General features: G+C 32.1%; 1 protein-coding gene across 2 annotated transcripts in view; it reads left to right on the top strand.

Moving 5' to 3' along the window:
* The window catches only part of KLHL1 (kelch like family member 1), a 326,182-nt gene that overhangs the window by 239,507 nt on the left and 70,182 nt on the right, over positions 1-16,493 (top strand). For both annotated transcript variants that reach the window (XM_053665578.1, XM_053665576.1), the window contains one exon: positions 6,193-6,379. In XM_053665578.1, the coding sequence (XP_053521553.1) occupies positions 6,193-6,379 (187 nt within the window). The remainder of the gene's footprint in view (positions 1-6,192; positions 6,380-16,493) is intronic.

Genomic DNA, 16,493 nt, shown 5'->3' with positions numbered 1-16,493 from the left:
TAAAAATGAACATTAAAAAACTCTATTATACATACTTTTCTCATTTATTTAATATATAAATAATATTCTGAAATAATTTAGCCAGAGTAGTGGTTATACCAGTAAAATGAACAAAAAAATTTTCAGTCTCTTAAATTTCATGATACTATTTTTCCCCCAAATTTATTTCACCTAATCTTAATAGGACTTTAAGTATAGTGTGAGGATCTTTCTATTCATTTTGATGAGTTCCTTTCAGGCTGCAGACTGAGAGTCTGGCTACAGCTGACCTATTTTCCCTCTGTGCAAGGTTACAGTGTTCCCGTCGCATCAGAGACAAGTAGTAACTGAGGAAATGTTGTCAGTGTTGGTGAACCAACTAACAGATTGTCAAGTTTTCAGTTCACTAGTCCATTTTCTTCTCTCTAATTCTTTGAAAATCAATCTGAAAAGGAGTAGATATACAGAAAACTTTTCTAGTGTATGCTTTGTCTTGTGAAGTGAGGCAGCCCTACCTATGACTTCACCATTTATTGTATTGTTAGTAAATGCTTGGATAACTGAACTTTCTCTTTTCACCAGCCCTTGACGTTAATAAACAGGCTACTTAACATTGAGGTTACATATAATCATTGTTTCTCTGTGGAATGTCTTAGAAACTGCTCAAAAATACCTGAAAATATTTTATTTGTACCAGACTTATTTAAAGATGTTGAAGTAGAAAAACATTTTCCTGCAGCTTACTGCAATACAGTATTTAATCATTTATCTTATTCATTCTGCCAAACAAAAAAACTTGAAAGAATAGATATGAAACTGGCACTTGTTTTCTAAGAACTGTCACTTCTAATAGAACTCAAATTTGTTTTATAGATTCAAATCTTGTGAGTTGATTTTTTAGCCCAGCACCCAGTAGCAAAACAAGCCTGAAGTATTATGTAATAATACGGAGTATCTGAAATTTTGCCACATTCATAGGAATATGAGAATGTTTTCATGACCTTGAGAGCCCAAGGATATAGTATAAGAAGAAGCAATACTTTCTTTGGTCCATAATAAGTTTAAATTTATCTTTCATTATGTGTTTATTCAATATTGCATTGCATTTTTTCAGTGGATTCCCTGACCAGATAGAAGGTATAGGTGTGTTGCTTGTTTTGTACATATTCTGCTAGTTACTTTGCCTTTCAAATTATACATTTATTTATGCAGTATTAATCTTATTTAGGAATCAGCTTATAATAGATATTTTCTTATTTATAGGAGTATGTTGCTGTATATTGATAATTTTTATAATGCAAATATTTCTGACTTTTATATAAAATTAAACTTGTATGTCCTTAATGTAATAAGACTAGGTTTCGTAGCACAAGTTAATCTATGAATTTGCTTTTGTTTGCTCCTGATAAGAAAAGAGTTATTTACAATGTTAAGTATCTATATATGCAAATTAGTGCAGAGCATCATGACAAAGATTCTATTCATGAGAATAATTTCTTTGACATCTTAAGGTAAATTATAGAAAAAGGATATCTCAAGGTAAATTATAGAAAAAGAAGACAATTTTTTAATTATATGAAAATTTATTTTATTTTCTCATTTGGATTGTGGAAAAACAATGCAAAATCTAGCTACTTGAGTAACAAATTCCCTTTTTATGAAGCAATAGTTTCAGAGTTATAATTTTCGATATATTGCCAGCAATTGAAATGTATACATCTAAATATTCTTGGAAAACTGAAGTGTGAGGAGTATCTATATGTAAACACACCAAATTAAACCACTATGGAAAACAGTATGGAATTTTCTAAGAAAAGTAAAAATTAATCTGCCTTTTGACCCAGCAATTCCACTGCTAGAATTATATCCTAAGAACCCTGAAACACCAATCCAAAAGAACCTATGCACCACAATGTTCATAGCAGCACAATTTACAATAGCCAAGAGCTGGAAGCAACCTAGGTGCCCATCAGTAAATGGCTATGGTACATTTACACAATGGAATTCTATGCAGCAGAAAGAAAGGAGCTACTACCCTTTTCAACAGCATGAATGGAACTGGAAAGCATCATGCTGAATGAAATAAGGCAGGTGTTGAAAGACAAATACCATATGATCTCACCTTCAATGGGAACCTAAACAACAAAACAAACAAACAAGCAAAATATAACCAGAGATACTCAAATAGAGAACAGACTGACAGTGACCAGAGGGGAGAAGGAAGGAGATTTCAGGGGAAAAAGGGAAGGATTTACAGGAAATAAAATAAGGGACACATGGACAAAAACTAACAGGGGTGAAAATGGGAGGGAGGTGGGGAACACTAGGGGGGTGGGCTGGGATGGGAGTAACAGACAGAAAACTGTACTTGAACAACAATTAAATAAATAAATTTTAAAAATAAGTAAATCAAAAATAAAAATTGAATAATTTAAAAAACTGCCTTTCATTGTATATGAAGGAGCAACATTTCTGTTAATCATGGATCATTACAGAAAATCTAAAGACAAATTTAAAAGTCAGCTTAACCTTCCTATTATTTTGAATTTGTGCATTACTTTGGAATGGAAAAATAATCCTAAGAATGTTGTCAGGGAGCTGAAATACAGATACAAATCATACTATTATAAGCAAGACATATATACAAGTAATAATTTGAAATCACACAATAATAAGTAACAGTCCCTATGAAGAATTCAGTGTCTTTCAAAATAAAGAACTTTGTCAAATGATTAAGAGTATGACATTGTTTATTACACAATGGTTTCTTAGTAAAATGAAAAATATTACTTTAATATACAATATCTTGGTCATTTTATAAAAATATTAAAATTTCAACTTTGTGTATCTTCCTTGTCATACTTTTAGATGATTTATAGTATATTTTCATTAAGTAACTTCTGTGGGGATGGAGCAATTAATTTTTCTTTAAACATTACTTGGAAGTATTACACACCTAGGTATTTAGAGGTGACTGTACTCTGATATTTTATTTTTATGGGATCTGGTATTTTTCCATAAATACTTATAAATTATATAAAATTTGAAGTACCCTTATATATCTTTGCATGTATGTGTTTAGACATATATATATATACTTAGCTATTTAAATATATCATAAAATTAATGTTTTTTAACTTTAGCTTTATTTATTTGTTTATTTTTATTGTTGTCCAAGTACAATTGTCTGCATTTTCACTCCAGCATGAGCCTCTGCCATCCCTGCCTCCCACCCTTGAGCCCATACTACTTTCCATAAGAAAAGCCTTATGCTAAGTGATATAAGCCAGGTGATCAAAGACAAACACCATATGATTTCACCTATAAGTGGTACCTAATCAACAAAACGAATGAGTGAGCAAAATACAACCAGATATATTGAAACAAAGAACTTTAGTTTTATCTTGAATTCATGTGTCATGTTATTGAATTTATTAAAACATAACATCTTTCTTAAGAAACAATAATATTTTATTTTGTTTGCATATTCTTAGTTCTTAGTGTTTTTTTTTGTATTAATGGTATAATTTAACCTGAATAACATTTGTTTTTCAGCCACAGGAAACTAGACACAGGAAAACAAATCCTATTATTTGTCAAAAAAAACCACATTTTATTTCATTTTGACAAATTTTATCATATAAACTAACATTTAAATATGTTGCATATTCTGTTTATTTATATTTATATAGATATAAGAAACCAGATAAATTTAGAAATATTTTAGTGACTGATGTTAGTAAATTTTAACTTAAAATCCAAAATTATTATTAATTAATCAATTTAATATTAGTCTATTATCTTAAAATGTCCAAGGAAGTAAAACTTATAATTTAAGCCAACACAATGTTTTTTTTTTCTAGCACTACAAGAAGTCACAAGATGAAACCATTACAGAAGAATAATTTAGTGAACTTTTATTTCAACAATTATGTATTTTTGTATTTGTAAACTATGTATTAAATTAATTATTGCTTATTTAGTCCATACAACTAACATATACATTTTCTAAAGTTTAAAATATGAGGAATTAAATTTATGTTATATATATTAAAATATTGTGCTAAAATTTTTTGTGGATAATAATATCAAGAAGGCATACAGTTCATTTTAAGGTAAAACTAATCAAATCTAATTAAAGAATTATCTAAATAATAAGAATAGTGTATAAAATCTTATTATTGTAAATGACACTTTGTGTTCATATATCAAAAATTTAAAGATATTTACAGCTGCCATGAATCTGTTTATCTAAAACTTAAGTTATTACCCAAACTCCCAGTTAGGCATTTTAATTGTGAATTACAGTTTTACAGGATAAACATGGAAAAGAAGCACATATCTTTGTATTTTTCTAATTTTTCTCTTTTATTTAGAATTTGTTAACCATTTACCTGGATATTTCTAGAGTATGCTCCTAATAAAAGGACAGGGTTTTTTTGTGGCTGTTGTTCTTTTCCTATGATCAACTAATCCCAAATTTTCCCATAAAAGTTGAAAAATAGAGAAAGAAAAAAAGTGAATTGATGGGAGCCAACTTCAAACATATATATAAATGTATCATTTTAAAGGCTCATTATTTTTCTTTTTAAGGGAAGAATAGTGCTTAGATTTAAGAAAATTAAGTATTTTGTATTTCGACATGCAAATACCCAAGAGTGGTTTATAAAATTATTAGTGTTCCGATGTAGAGTTCTATAATAATCATCTCTATGGTGTGTTGTGCATTCACTACACCAAGTCAAGTCTCCTTCTACCACTGTTAATTCACCCTGTACCTTTTTCTACATCACCCCATCCCCCTTTCCCTCTGGTAATCACTATACTGTTGCCTGTGTCTATGAGTTGTTTTTTTCTTAATCACTGCACCATTGTCTATTCTTTTTTTCTTATTTAGTATTCAGAACGAAAATGAGTAGGAAGGCAGCTTGGCTTAGAATACATGAAGTAGAACGTAGTCTGGACTTCATTAAACATCTTCCCTTCCATATTCTAAGCATCTTTTAACTGTAATATATTATGTTTCTATTCAGTCTCAGAGTAATTCTTTTTATTTTTACCACAACTTATATGTTCCTTATATTCTGTTTCTGATACCTCCAACAGTAGTTTATGTACTACAATATTAAATAAATTTACTTGAGGTTAAATTATAACGTTAAAATTAATTATTTAATTATATGCTGCCATCATATAATTTTACTCGCTCAGTATACATTAGCATTCAAATGTGGTACAATTTCTTACCAATGTAGGAGAAACAGTCAGTGAGCCAATATTGAGTTTTTCTTATTTGTTATTCATTTTGTAAATCTATGTGACAGATTTCTGTCACTCAAAATGACACATTGATTCATTAAGAAAGAGAATGTGATACAGAAAGGATCTAGAAAAAAGAGAATGTAATTTTATCCATTAAGCAGCAGCAGAAGAAGAAAATAAAGCATACTATAGATGTGTTTAAAGAAACGCACACAGGAGAATTTGTGGGGAGGAAAACCTGATGTAGACAAAAGAGACGTACTGTAGCTTCAAATGGTTACTCTGACTCTGTTGTCCTCTCAGAGGCTGGAGTTTTGAAAAAAATTTCTTGGTCCCATTATCAGAGACTCTCTTTGCCTTGCTTTCATTTTTATTGAGTTTTTCCCTAATCTGAAAGCACTTAAACTATATCTAGACGATGTTAAAGTAAGCACATAAATACAGGGTGGGTAAAAGTAGGTTTACAGTTATAAGTATATAAAATAGTTTATTGTTATATTATTATCTACTGATTATTATTTTCTATACTAACAACTATAAACCTACTTTTAGTCCTGCCCTGTATTTATGACTGAATTATGACCTAATTTGTTGAAAGTAACTTTTTAACTTTCTTCACCTAACATGTTTATTTATGGTCAACATAGGCAACTATATTTGATTTATAAAGGACTTGCATAAAAAAAATGAAAAAATCTCTAGAAGTTCCTTTATATTATATGTAGTAAAATAATAAATAATATTGAATTGAAAATAACTTCTATTCTGGTTTTCTTAAAAGGCATGCATTTCACTTATATTTATTTGTCAATATAATTAGTTCTTTTTTCATTCTGTAAACCTCTCAATAAAGGGGTGATGTCATAGACTTTAAGCTTCTAATTTTAACTACTGATATCATATGCTTATTTTTATAAAACATTATTAACAGTGATTGTGTGTTATTTACAGATATTGGCTGACCTAGAAAACCATGCATTATTTAAGAATGATCTGGAATGCCAGAAGTTGATTCTGGAAGCAATGAAATATCATCTATTGCCAGAAAGAAGAACATTAATGCAAAGTCCAAGAACGAAACCTAGGAAATCCACAGTGGGAACTCTGTATGCTGTAGGAGGGATGGATAACAACAAAGGTATATAGTTTTAGATCTATATGTAATACACGTGCTGTATCATATACCATGATACAGTTTTAATACTGGAATCTGCATAGTGCCAACAAGCATCACAGAAACTTAATTTTATCCACTAAGATTTAAGATTAAGGGGATAATGATAAGAACGCCTCTGATTTTCAGTCTGTAGTTGCTGTCTGTGCTTCTTATTCATCTTTAAGTCCTTTATCTCGTATGTATCAGCTATAAGATTTCACAGGAAATCAAAAGGAAGATTTAAAGCACTTAGAAAACACTGGCCAGATGATTTTTAGATATATTGAGAACTATATTTCCATGCTAAGTAATGGAAAAGGAATATGTCATGTATTTTCTCACTGAAGGTAATATTATGAAGAGACCTTCTGTTTGTGAAGAGTTTAAAATTTCATACAGACACCAGTCCAGTAAATAGACCATTGTAACTGAGCATTGAATTGTGGAAGTTATAATTTATTAATTTAATTATTTTTACAAATTTACCCTTCAAAAGAAAGTGAATGTTTTCTTTAAAAATTCAACACATTTACTCCATGATTTTGTTCTTACATTTATTGGTGGAAAAAAATCTCCATTAATATTTTTTCTTCAGCCTTTCTTAATTGGGTCTTAATTTTCTTAAACAAGTACAGAAGACAAATAATACATATCATGTCTTTGAGTCTAATAAATGATACAATCATCTATAATATATTTAATGCTCATGTAAAAAGTGCAGTTGGCAACAACAGATTGTGATCACCTATTCCATTCATTAAAGGAGCTTTGTTATGAAAGAGAAACAAGAAAACCAACTTCAGCCACTGTGAAGTAAAATCCCAAATAGTAGCTAATAATTTATGTAAATAAAAATAATTTAATATCATTAATAAAAATGACTCATTTCCATTTTGGTCTTGATAAGCATATAAGGAGGACCCAAAAATGAAACTTATTTATAAAAAATGGTGTATTTTTTCTTACATGTTTAAACTTTAGTCACCACCAAAGTAGCCTGTTTGATGTACCTGTGGAAATGTTTCTTCCACTGCTCAAAAGTTTTTGAATTGATCAATTTTGATGCCTTTTAATGCTTTGCTGCTTTGAGTTTTACCTCTTCCACACCAGCAAAACGTTTCACCCTAAGGACTTTTTTTCAACCAGGGAAAGTAAACGAAGTTGCTTGGGGCAAGATTGGGAGAATAGGGAGGGTGAGATATGGGGGCCATGCTGGTTTTGGTAAGAAATTGCTGAACACTCAGCATGGTGTGGGCAGGTGCACTCATAAGTCATGCATCAGGAAATGGGTAAATGGAAAGAGTCTGCATGAAAAATACATGGAAGCCAAATGCAGCCTCTCCCAACACCACCAGCTGGTACACTGATACAGTTTAGTTTAGTTCATATAACACTCGCATAGCAAGGGAAGCCTGTACTATAAGAGACCCACACTCCAGAAGATAATTCTGTTTTTTGGGGGTCCCCTCCCATACCTTGTAGCTATTAGATACTTTTAATAGTTTAATCTTTTGAAAAGTCTAACTCCTATTTATTAGGATATTAATTTCTTGTATTTATCACATTAAATGAACACTAGCATAACTATAAGTTTAAAAAGTATAAATAATGTGGGGCTTAAGAACCAGGAAAATGACCCTGGCCAATGTAGTTCAGTGGATTGAGCACCAGACTGAGAACAGAAGGGTCACTGGTTCAATTCCCAAACAGGGGCACATACATAGGTTGCAGACCAGGTCCCCAGTTGGAGCCATTTGAGAGACAACCACACACTGACGTTTCTCTCCTTCTCTTTCTCTCTCCCTTCTCGTCTGTCTAGAAATGAATAAATAAAGTCTTTAAAAAAGAAGAACCATAAAAATGGCATTAATCTTTCTACCTCTTCCTCTTGCTCCTTCCCTGCCTTCCTCTCCCCTCTATTTCTCTTTCCCAAACGTGTGTTATTGCTGTAAGACAGCAGTTTTAACTGATGTGCCGCAGAAGTCACACTGGTGTGCTACCTGAATTTTAAAAACATGCAGTACCTGACTATTTGATCAGGATCATTGATTCTTTTCCTTTAAATTGTCAAGTACAAACAAACTGAAAACAGCCAACACAATAGCTATCTGGTACAAATGAGTCAAAATTATAACTAATTTTTGTCACATAGTCAAAAAATATATATTTTAGTGTGCCAAACAATTTTATTAGTTAATTTATGTATACCATGAGATTTTAAAAAGGTTGAAAAATTGCTACTCTATGAGAACATGTCAGAAGTTTTCAAAACAAACAAACAAACAAAAAAAACATAGTGACCTGGCTAGTGTAGCTCAGTGGATTGAGCACGGGCCTGTGAACCAGAAGATCACATTGATATTTCTCTCCTTCTCTCCTTCCCTTCCCTTCTAAAGATAAATAAATTTAAAATTTTTTTTAAAAACGTAGTGATTTAAAACCCTCTTTTTTAAAGTGGTGGAAAAAATGTATACAAATATGACCAAAAAGTTGCTAGGAATTATACTAAAATGCAAAGAGGTTTTGTTTCAAACTAGGAAAAGCAAATGTTAACCTGCATCCGTGTTTTCTTTATGAGAGTAAAAATAACCGGATAGCCTGCACCAGGTGACATACCTAGCCATTGCTTGGAGTAGAAGCACGCCAAGTTTATTGTAACACAGTAACATTTTCATTTTATCTGATTTTACTTGTAAAAGTAAATACCTTGATGTCCAGTGGCTTTCTAAACACATTCACTAAAGTCTCTCATTTTGTAAATTAGCAACAGTTTTATACATGCTTATCAAATTTTAAAGGCAAATGAGTGGCATTTTTTCCAGCCACAGTCCACATTCAGTTCCGTGCTGCAGTTGTCTCCAGTACAGAGCACAGTGGCAAAATCACACGCTTTACAAAGCAGTGAGTGGTATTTGTTTTTAAAGAACACTGCACTCTACAGAAAGAATTCCAAGGTAAAATAAATCTCATTTGTAAATCTTCCCTTAACATTTTTTGGTAACTTTTTAAATAATGTTTTTAAATTTTAATGAATTTATTGGGCTTACTTTGGCTAATAAAATTAGGTTTCCAATGTACATCCTCTATAATACATCATTGGTATATTGGATTGTGTGCACGTAACTTCTAAAAATAAGTAAGTGAATAAAAGTATTGATTAAATCTGCTCAACTTGTGACTAGACTAAAAAATAAACAATAATTTAATATTAGTACAAAAATCACTATACTATTAAAGAACAAAAGCACATACTAATTTGAATTTTTAAACCCGATGAATTTAATATAATTGTTATAACACAAAAGAACATGAGAATATGGAATCTTATTAGTTAAAATTCTTGCCAGAATTTGAATTTCTTTAATAGCACGCAGTAGTTTTTTGAGATTGAAGAAATTCTTTAAAAATGAACTTTCTTAGGAATTATGGATATCTTTCATTTTAGAGGTATATAATACTAATAATGTATTGATACACTTATCCAGTAAGGTAGAGTCTTAAAAGAGTGTTATAATGGACGAGGTTTAAAAAGTTTTCCTGATTAAATCAGAAATAAAACAAAAAATAATTATTTGAAGGAAACTTTAAGAATTCTTACCACATCCTTAGCCCTGCAAGAATTGTATATTAAATACATTTCATAAATTTAAGTAAAAATCTAACACTTAATACCAAACCTCAGAAAACGTATTTCTTTGGTGAAGCAAAATGATAGAAACCCACTATCTCAGGTAATGAAAGAGTAACAGGCATTTCCAAGGTGATGCCTTGATTTTCCATTGTGCTTGTCCTTCATACAGAGTATTTCCAAACCTATTAACTTCTGTTATCTCTGCAAACGCATTAAGATCTTATCTTAAAATTGTGTTCTCTTTTCTGGAAGAGTATTGAGGCAAAGGGAATGAAAATATTTTTAAAAAATGTATCAGCAAAAAATTAACTTTGTGTGACTAATTTGAAGAACAATAAATATAATACAATGCAATATCCTTTTATATAAAATAGTGTGATTTTTTTGAAATTTTTTATATGTTTCTATTATGCCTTAGAAAGGGCTATGCAGACTTCCTTTGGTTTTAGCTCTGGGATCCAGATGCTAGCACGTGAGACTGATAAACCATGGGTACAATTTTCTGTAAATATTATGAAAATTCAGAGCAGTGCCCTCTTCTCACCTCTCATTTCTTCTTATATTCACATGTGTATGCATTCAATAATGATGCAAATCTTTTGCACACCTATTTTGGGCTAAGATCTCTGCTAAGAACTTGTGACCATGGTAAGCACTTTAAATGTGACCTCTATCTCACAAAGCTGCCAAGTTAATCTGTGAAAACAAATAGTAAGCCAAACATTTATAAGCAAAATGAGTGTTACAAGAAGGGAATTGTAATAGCAATCGGTACAGTGTTCGGAAGTGAACTTAGTCTAGTCTAGAAAAACTAAGGGAATACAAGGGAAATGTTTGATGCTGTGTATTTTTAAATATAATTTTGTATTGTATTTTTTATGACTATTAGGTTCCCTTATGCCCCCCACCCCCTACAATCACCTCATCCTGCTATCTATGAGTCTGTCTCTATGTTGCCTGTTAGTTCAGTTTGTTCATTGTATTCCACATATAAGTGAAATCATATGATAATCGTCTTTTTTTGCCTGGCTCATTTCACCTAACATAATGTTCTCTAGGTCCATCCATATTCTCCCAAAGGGTAAAACTTTCTTCTTCTTTTTTTTTTTTTTTTACAGCTGAGTAGTATATTGTGTAGATATTTCATAGTTTTATCCACTCATCTACCGATGGACTCTTGGGCTGCTTCTATATCTTGCTGATTATAAATAATGCTGCAGTGAATATAGGGTTGCTTATGTTTTCCTTTTTTAATTAGTGATTTGGGTTCCTTTGGTTATATTGCCAAAAGTGGGATTGCTGGGTCAAAAGGCAGATCCATTTCTGATTTTTTAAGGTCTCTCCATACTGCTTTCTGCAGTGGCTGCACCAATCTGCATTCCCACCAACAATGCAGGAGGGTTCCCCATGCTCCACATTCTAGCCAGCACTTGTTGTTTGCTGATTTATTCACCATAGCCATTCTGACAGGTGTGAGATTGTATCTTACTGTTGTTTTAGTTTGCATTTCTCTGATGATCAGTGAGGTTGAGCATCTTCATATGTCTATTAGCCATTTATATGTCTTCCTTGGAGAAGTGTCTATTCAAATCCTTTGCTCATTTTTTAATTGAGTTGTTTGAATTTTTTCTTGTTGAGTTTTGCAAATTGTTTACAAATTTGGGGTATTAACCTCTTATCAGATATATTGGCAAATATGTTCTCCCATTCTGTGGGTCATCTTTTTATTTTGTTGATGATTTCCTTTGCTGTGAAAAAATATTTTAGTTTGATGTAGCCCCACTTGTTTATTTTGTCTTTTCTGTTCCTTAAGTTATAGATATAAATGTAAAATATTGCTATGAGCCATGTCCAAGATTTTTGCTGCCTATGTTTTCTTCTAGGATTTAATCTAAATAACTACTAGGCATTAGTTTAGCCCATTATTGGAATGGTAGAGTGGTTTTCCTGGTCAGTTGCATACAAGAGGTGCATCGAATGTGAAGGCTTACAGTTGCAGGAGTATGACATCTTCAAAAATAGAGAGAGATCCCTCACGGCTGGGATATAGGCAGTGGGGAAATGAGAGCATGTCACTGGAGAGAAGACACAAGCAGACTTCAGTGAAAGGCTTAACAGGGTCGATTCGGATGTGAACTCCAGAGGTCTCTGAAAGCAGGTGATGTTCCTAGTGGAGAAAACAGTCTTTGAAATCAGAGAAATGCCTGTACAATCCAAGAATGTTATTTAAAATTGCAGTAGACTTTATGCTTTCTTAGTATTATATTCTGTTTCTGTAAAATTTGCTATAACTAAATTAGATAGAGTAGAAGAGACTAACCTATCAATATTACAATGCATTCTAACATGTTTGGTACCAAAAAGACTACCAGAGAACTCAGCAGTAACCTGAGACAGTAATATAGTCATATAAATAGCATTCCTATAAATAATCACCATATTATGTAAGGTAAATGCCTTTTATACCAATATAAACAATATTCAAGAATGTTGAATATAATGAATCATGTAAGAAAAAAGCCCAGAGAGTTTTAAAAAATTGGACCCAAGGAGTAAGACAAGGCACATCATAATTAACTTACCCAAGATTAAAGACAAGGAGAGAATCTTAAGATTCTGCTGCTTTTAAGATTCTCTCCTTATCTTTATTTAATCTTGGATAAGTTAATTATGATGTGCTTTGTCTTAAGCAGCAAGAGGAGAGAGTTACCTACAATGGAGTTCTCAAAAGACTACTAGTTGATTTCTCAAAAGAAACCTTACAGGCAAGAAGGGGCAAGAAAGAAATATCTGAATCATGAAAGGCAAGGACCTACATCCAAGATTACTCTATCCAGCAAAGCTATCATTTAGAATAGAAGGGCAAGTAAAGTGCTTCTCAGATAAGGTCAAGTTAAAGGAGTTCATCATCACCAAGCCCTTATTATATAAAATGTTAAAGGGACTTATCTAAGAAATAGGAGAAGATCAAAAACTATGAACAATAAAATGACAACAAACTCATAACTATCCACAACTAGACATGAACTAAGTGGAGACAGGGAATGCTGGTGGGAGGGCCAATGCAGGGTGGAAAAAGAATAGAGGGGAGAAAAATGGCACAACTATAGTAGTATAATAAAAAGTTTTAAAAATATTTTCTGTCATTCAAATTATGAACATGTACTGAAATCTTGGTAAATATACAACAGTGGATATACATGTTATTAACTAATTTCAAAATTATTTCGAGCTTTTAGATAAAATTTGCATACAGTGAAATGCACATTTTTTAAATCTTCACTGAGTACATTTTTTTTTTTTTGCTTTTAGAAAGGGAGATAGAGGGGAGAGGGAAGACAACAAACATCAGTTGGCTACCTTCTCGTAGCTACCTGTCTGGGGATTGAACCTGCATCCTGGGTATTTACCTTGATGGGAAATTAACCTGTGACTTCTACTTGGAGGGATGATGCCCAATCAACAGAGTCACACTGGCCAAGGTAGAAATGCAGAAATGAAGAAATCTTAAGTGTACCTTTATGGGTTTTGACAAATAGGTATAGATAGATATAGATGATATAGATATAGATAGATAAATGCACACATATATGCACATATATATAATATATATAAAATTCAAACACTTAACATGATAGATAACATTGCTATTACTCAAGAAAGTTCCTTAATATCCTTTCTATTCAGTTTCTGGCTCTAACATCTCCCAAGAGAAATTCTCTAATTTTTTTTTCAATTTAAATTAGTTTGACCTATTCTTGAGCTTCATTTGAATATAAACACACATTTTGTGTTGTCTTATCTAATTGGTATCAATCAACACATATTTTGGTGATTCATTCATATTGTTGTGTATATCAAGAGTTTATTACTTTTACTTGTTTAATAATAATCTGTTTATTCATTTTCTTGTTGATAGACATCTGGAATATTATCAATTTTAGCTATTGTTTATGAATAATACAAGTTCACTTATAAAAAGCTTTTGCTTTTTATTACATGCCTATAATTTAACCTTAAATATTAGCTCTGTTTTCTAAGTGGTATATATATCAAAATTCAATAATTCAGTATTAGTTTAATTTTTATCTGATAAAGATTTTAAAACAGCTATTATTTATTATAAGGATATGAAGTATATTTTAGAGCAAATATACAGATGTGTCATTTTTAGGTAATATACTATTCTTAGTCTTTATTTGGTCTGTTGTCATAAGGTTTTAGTTGGAGGTATTTTCATTGTGTATACACACACACACACACACATATATACATATATATATATATATATATATATATAAAATTTCCTCTTAATTGAAATCTTTATAGGAATCTCAACAGGTGACCAATGCCAATGTCTGCATCTACATAATGGGCACGAATAAATGATGGATTTATGTATTTGGCAATCTAATTATAATTCTATTAGATTAAAATCACTTTTGGGTGCTCACATGTTGATTAGAAAATGTGCCTTTCTGATAATTCTGCTAACATTGCTTTTCTCCTGAATTAGAAAAAATCGATTTTGTTTTTTTAATCTGTGTCTTAATCATTAAAAGTATTAATTATGAAGTTAAATCATAATTGTATCCTTTCTCCTGCTGGTTTCTCAGCACTTCTTGGGTCCCCAGGTTATCAGCTCACTCTTTTGTTGAGTACCTACTAGTTCCCAGTCAGCATTCTTGGTGCTAGTAAACTAAACAGAAACAGCTCCTGGCCCGTTGTAGCTTAAATTATCTTCAGGAAATGATCGGCAAACAGTTAAGTGATTATAGTTCATGTGATGGCAATGTAGAGTGAAATATAAAGAAGGGGTAATGGGGAGTCAGGATGAGGGCATGGTGTTGCCATTTATAAAGGTTGGCTGGGAAAGGCCACTCTGGTAACCGAAATATTACATACAGATTTACATCTGGGAATTCGACCTGTTTTGTTGTAAATTGAAGACCTTTTGACTTTATTTTGACCCATAAACATACTTTACGTGCCATTTTCTTTGACTATTTATATTCTATTGGTATTTGAAGAATAAGGGTTGGCAAACTAAGGCCCAAAGGCCATATCTAGCCTACCCTCTGTTTTATATGGCTTTGGTTTTTACATTATAATGGTTGAAAAAATCAAATAGGGAATAATATTTCGTGATGCATTTAGTGAATATATGCATTTCATAAAATACAAATTTCAATGACCATAAAGTTGTATTGGGAGTCACTCATTTGTCTACCCATTGTTTATAGCTCCTTTCACCGTATAATGACCACACTGCAACAGAGACCCATATGTAGGTCCCCAATGACTATTTTTCACTCTTTGGATTTTTACAGGAATATTTTCCAAGCCCTGTATAGAAAAAATAGACCTCTACATCACATTTCTATGAAATTCCTAGGGCCAATGTCACATTCCCTTGCCCCAACTCTAATTTAGTGACAGCTAGAGTGGGCAGTCCCTGCACCTGTTTACAATGCCCCACCACAAGCAATTACCTGGCCTTCTGCACATCTGTCAAAGGGCATTCCTTGAGATACTGAGAGCAAACTCAGACTGCAAGCCTTCAGGCTTGTATAGGAAGCCTAGAAGTTGAAGTAGAGGGTGGGGTTATTTAAAGTTCCAGACGCTATCCCCAGCCATCTGAGTATAGAAGTCTGAGATTCTATTGTAATTTCACTTCCGGCATTATCACTTACATCTTTCTTAGCCAATTCTTGCTTCAATTATCCATTTTATTTTGTAAAATGACTTCCATCACTAGACTAAGACAAAGAGGCAACACAACAGTCTGTGCATGAACTCAATAACAGAAGTGCAATAATTAATCACCTCCTGACTTTGAAAGAAGTGACATGATTGATTGCTAATCAAGATGTGCATCTATTAAAGTAGTGATTTGTGGACTGAAGAGCTAATAGCAAAGTTTGCACTTTATGAAAGTTACTCACAGTTAATATACTGTATTATAATACTTGAAATTTTTTGAGGGGCAGGGGTTATTTAACTGAATCATGACAACTGAAATTCAATGGATATCAAAGCAAGGAATGCCTATATTTGAGGATACATTGTAGAATTATGCTGCTTAAAACAGAGAAACAGGACTAGAATGCTGGGGTATAATGCTGATAGTCACTGTAAGCTCCTACTTGTAGGTACAAGCCTGTGAAGAAGCAGCCCTCCTTTGGCTGAAGGTGAACCAGGATTCTCTGAGGCACTGCTTTCTTACTAATACACAGCAGCCACTGTGCACTTCTTGCATACAGTGCTGCAGTGGGCAAGCCAAGGGCTCCCTGGCTCAGAATAATGTATTTATGAAATCATTTAGTTTAAAAGAGAGATTAAGCAGAGTTAAATACCGGTAATTTTTCAAATGGATATTTCTGGATGTAAAGTAGAAAAAAACATTAAAGAAATTGCACTATCACATTGTCGTGTGTAACTTTTATGGATGATAGCTGTGAACAC

Source organism: Artibeus jamaicensis, unplaced genomic scaffold (assembly GCF_021234435.1).
Source record: "Artibeus jamaicensis isolate MK-2021 breed Jamaican fruit bat unplaced genomic scaffold, CSHL_Jam_final contig_415, whole genome shotgun sequence".
In the NCBI taxonomy this organism is placed as follows: Eukaryota; Metazoa; Chordata; class Mammalia; order Chiroptera; family Phyllostomidae; genus Artibeus; species Artibeus jamaicensis.
This window is presented reverse-complemented; position numbering and strand designations above follow the sequence as displayed.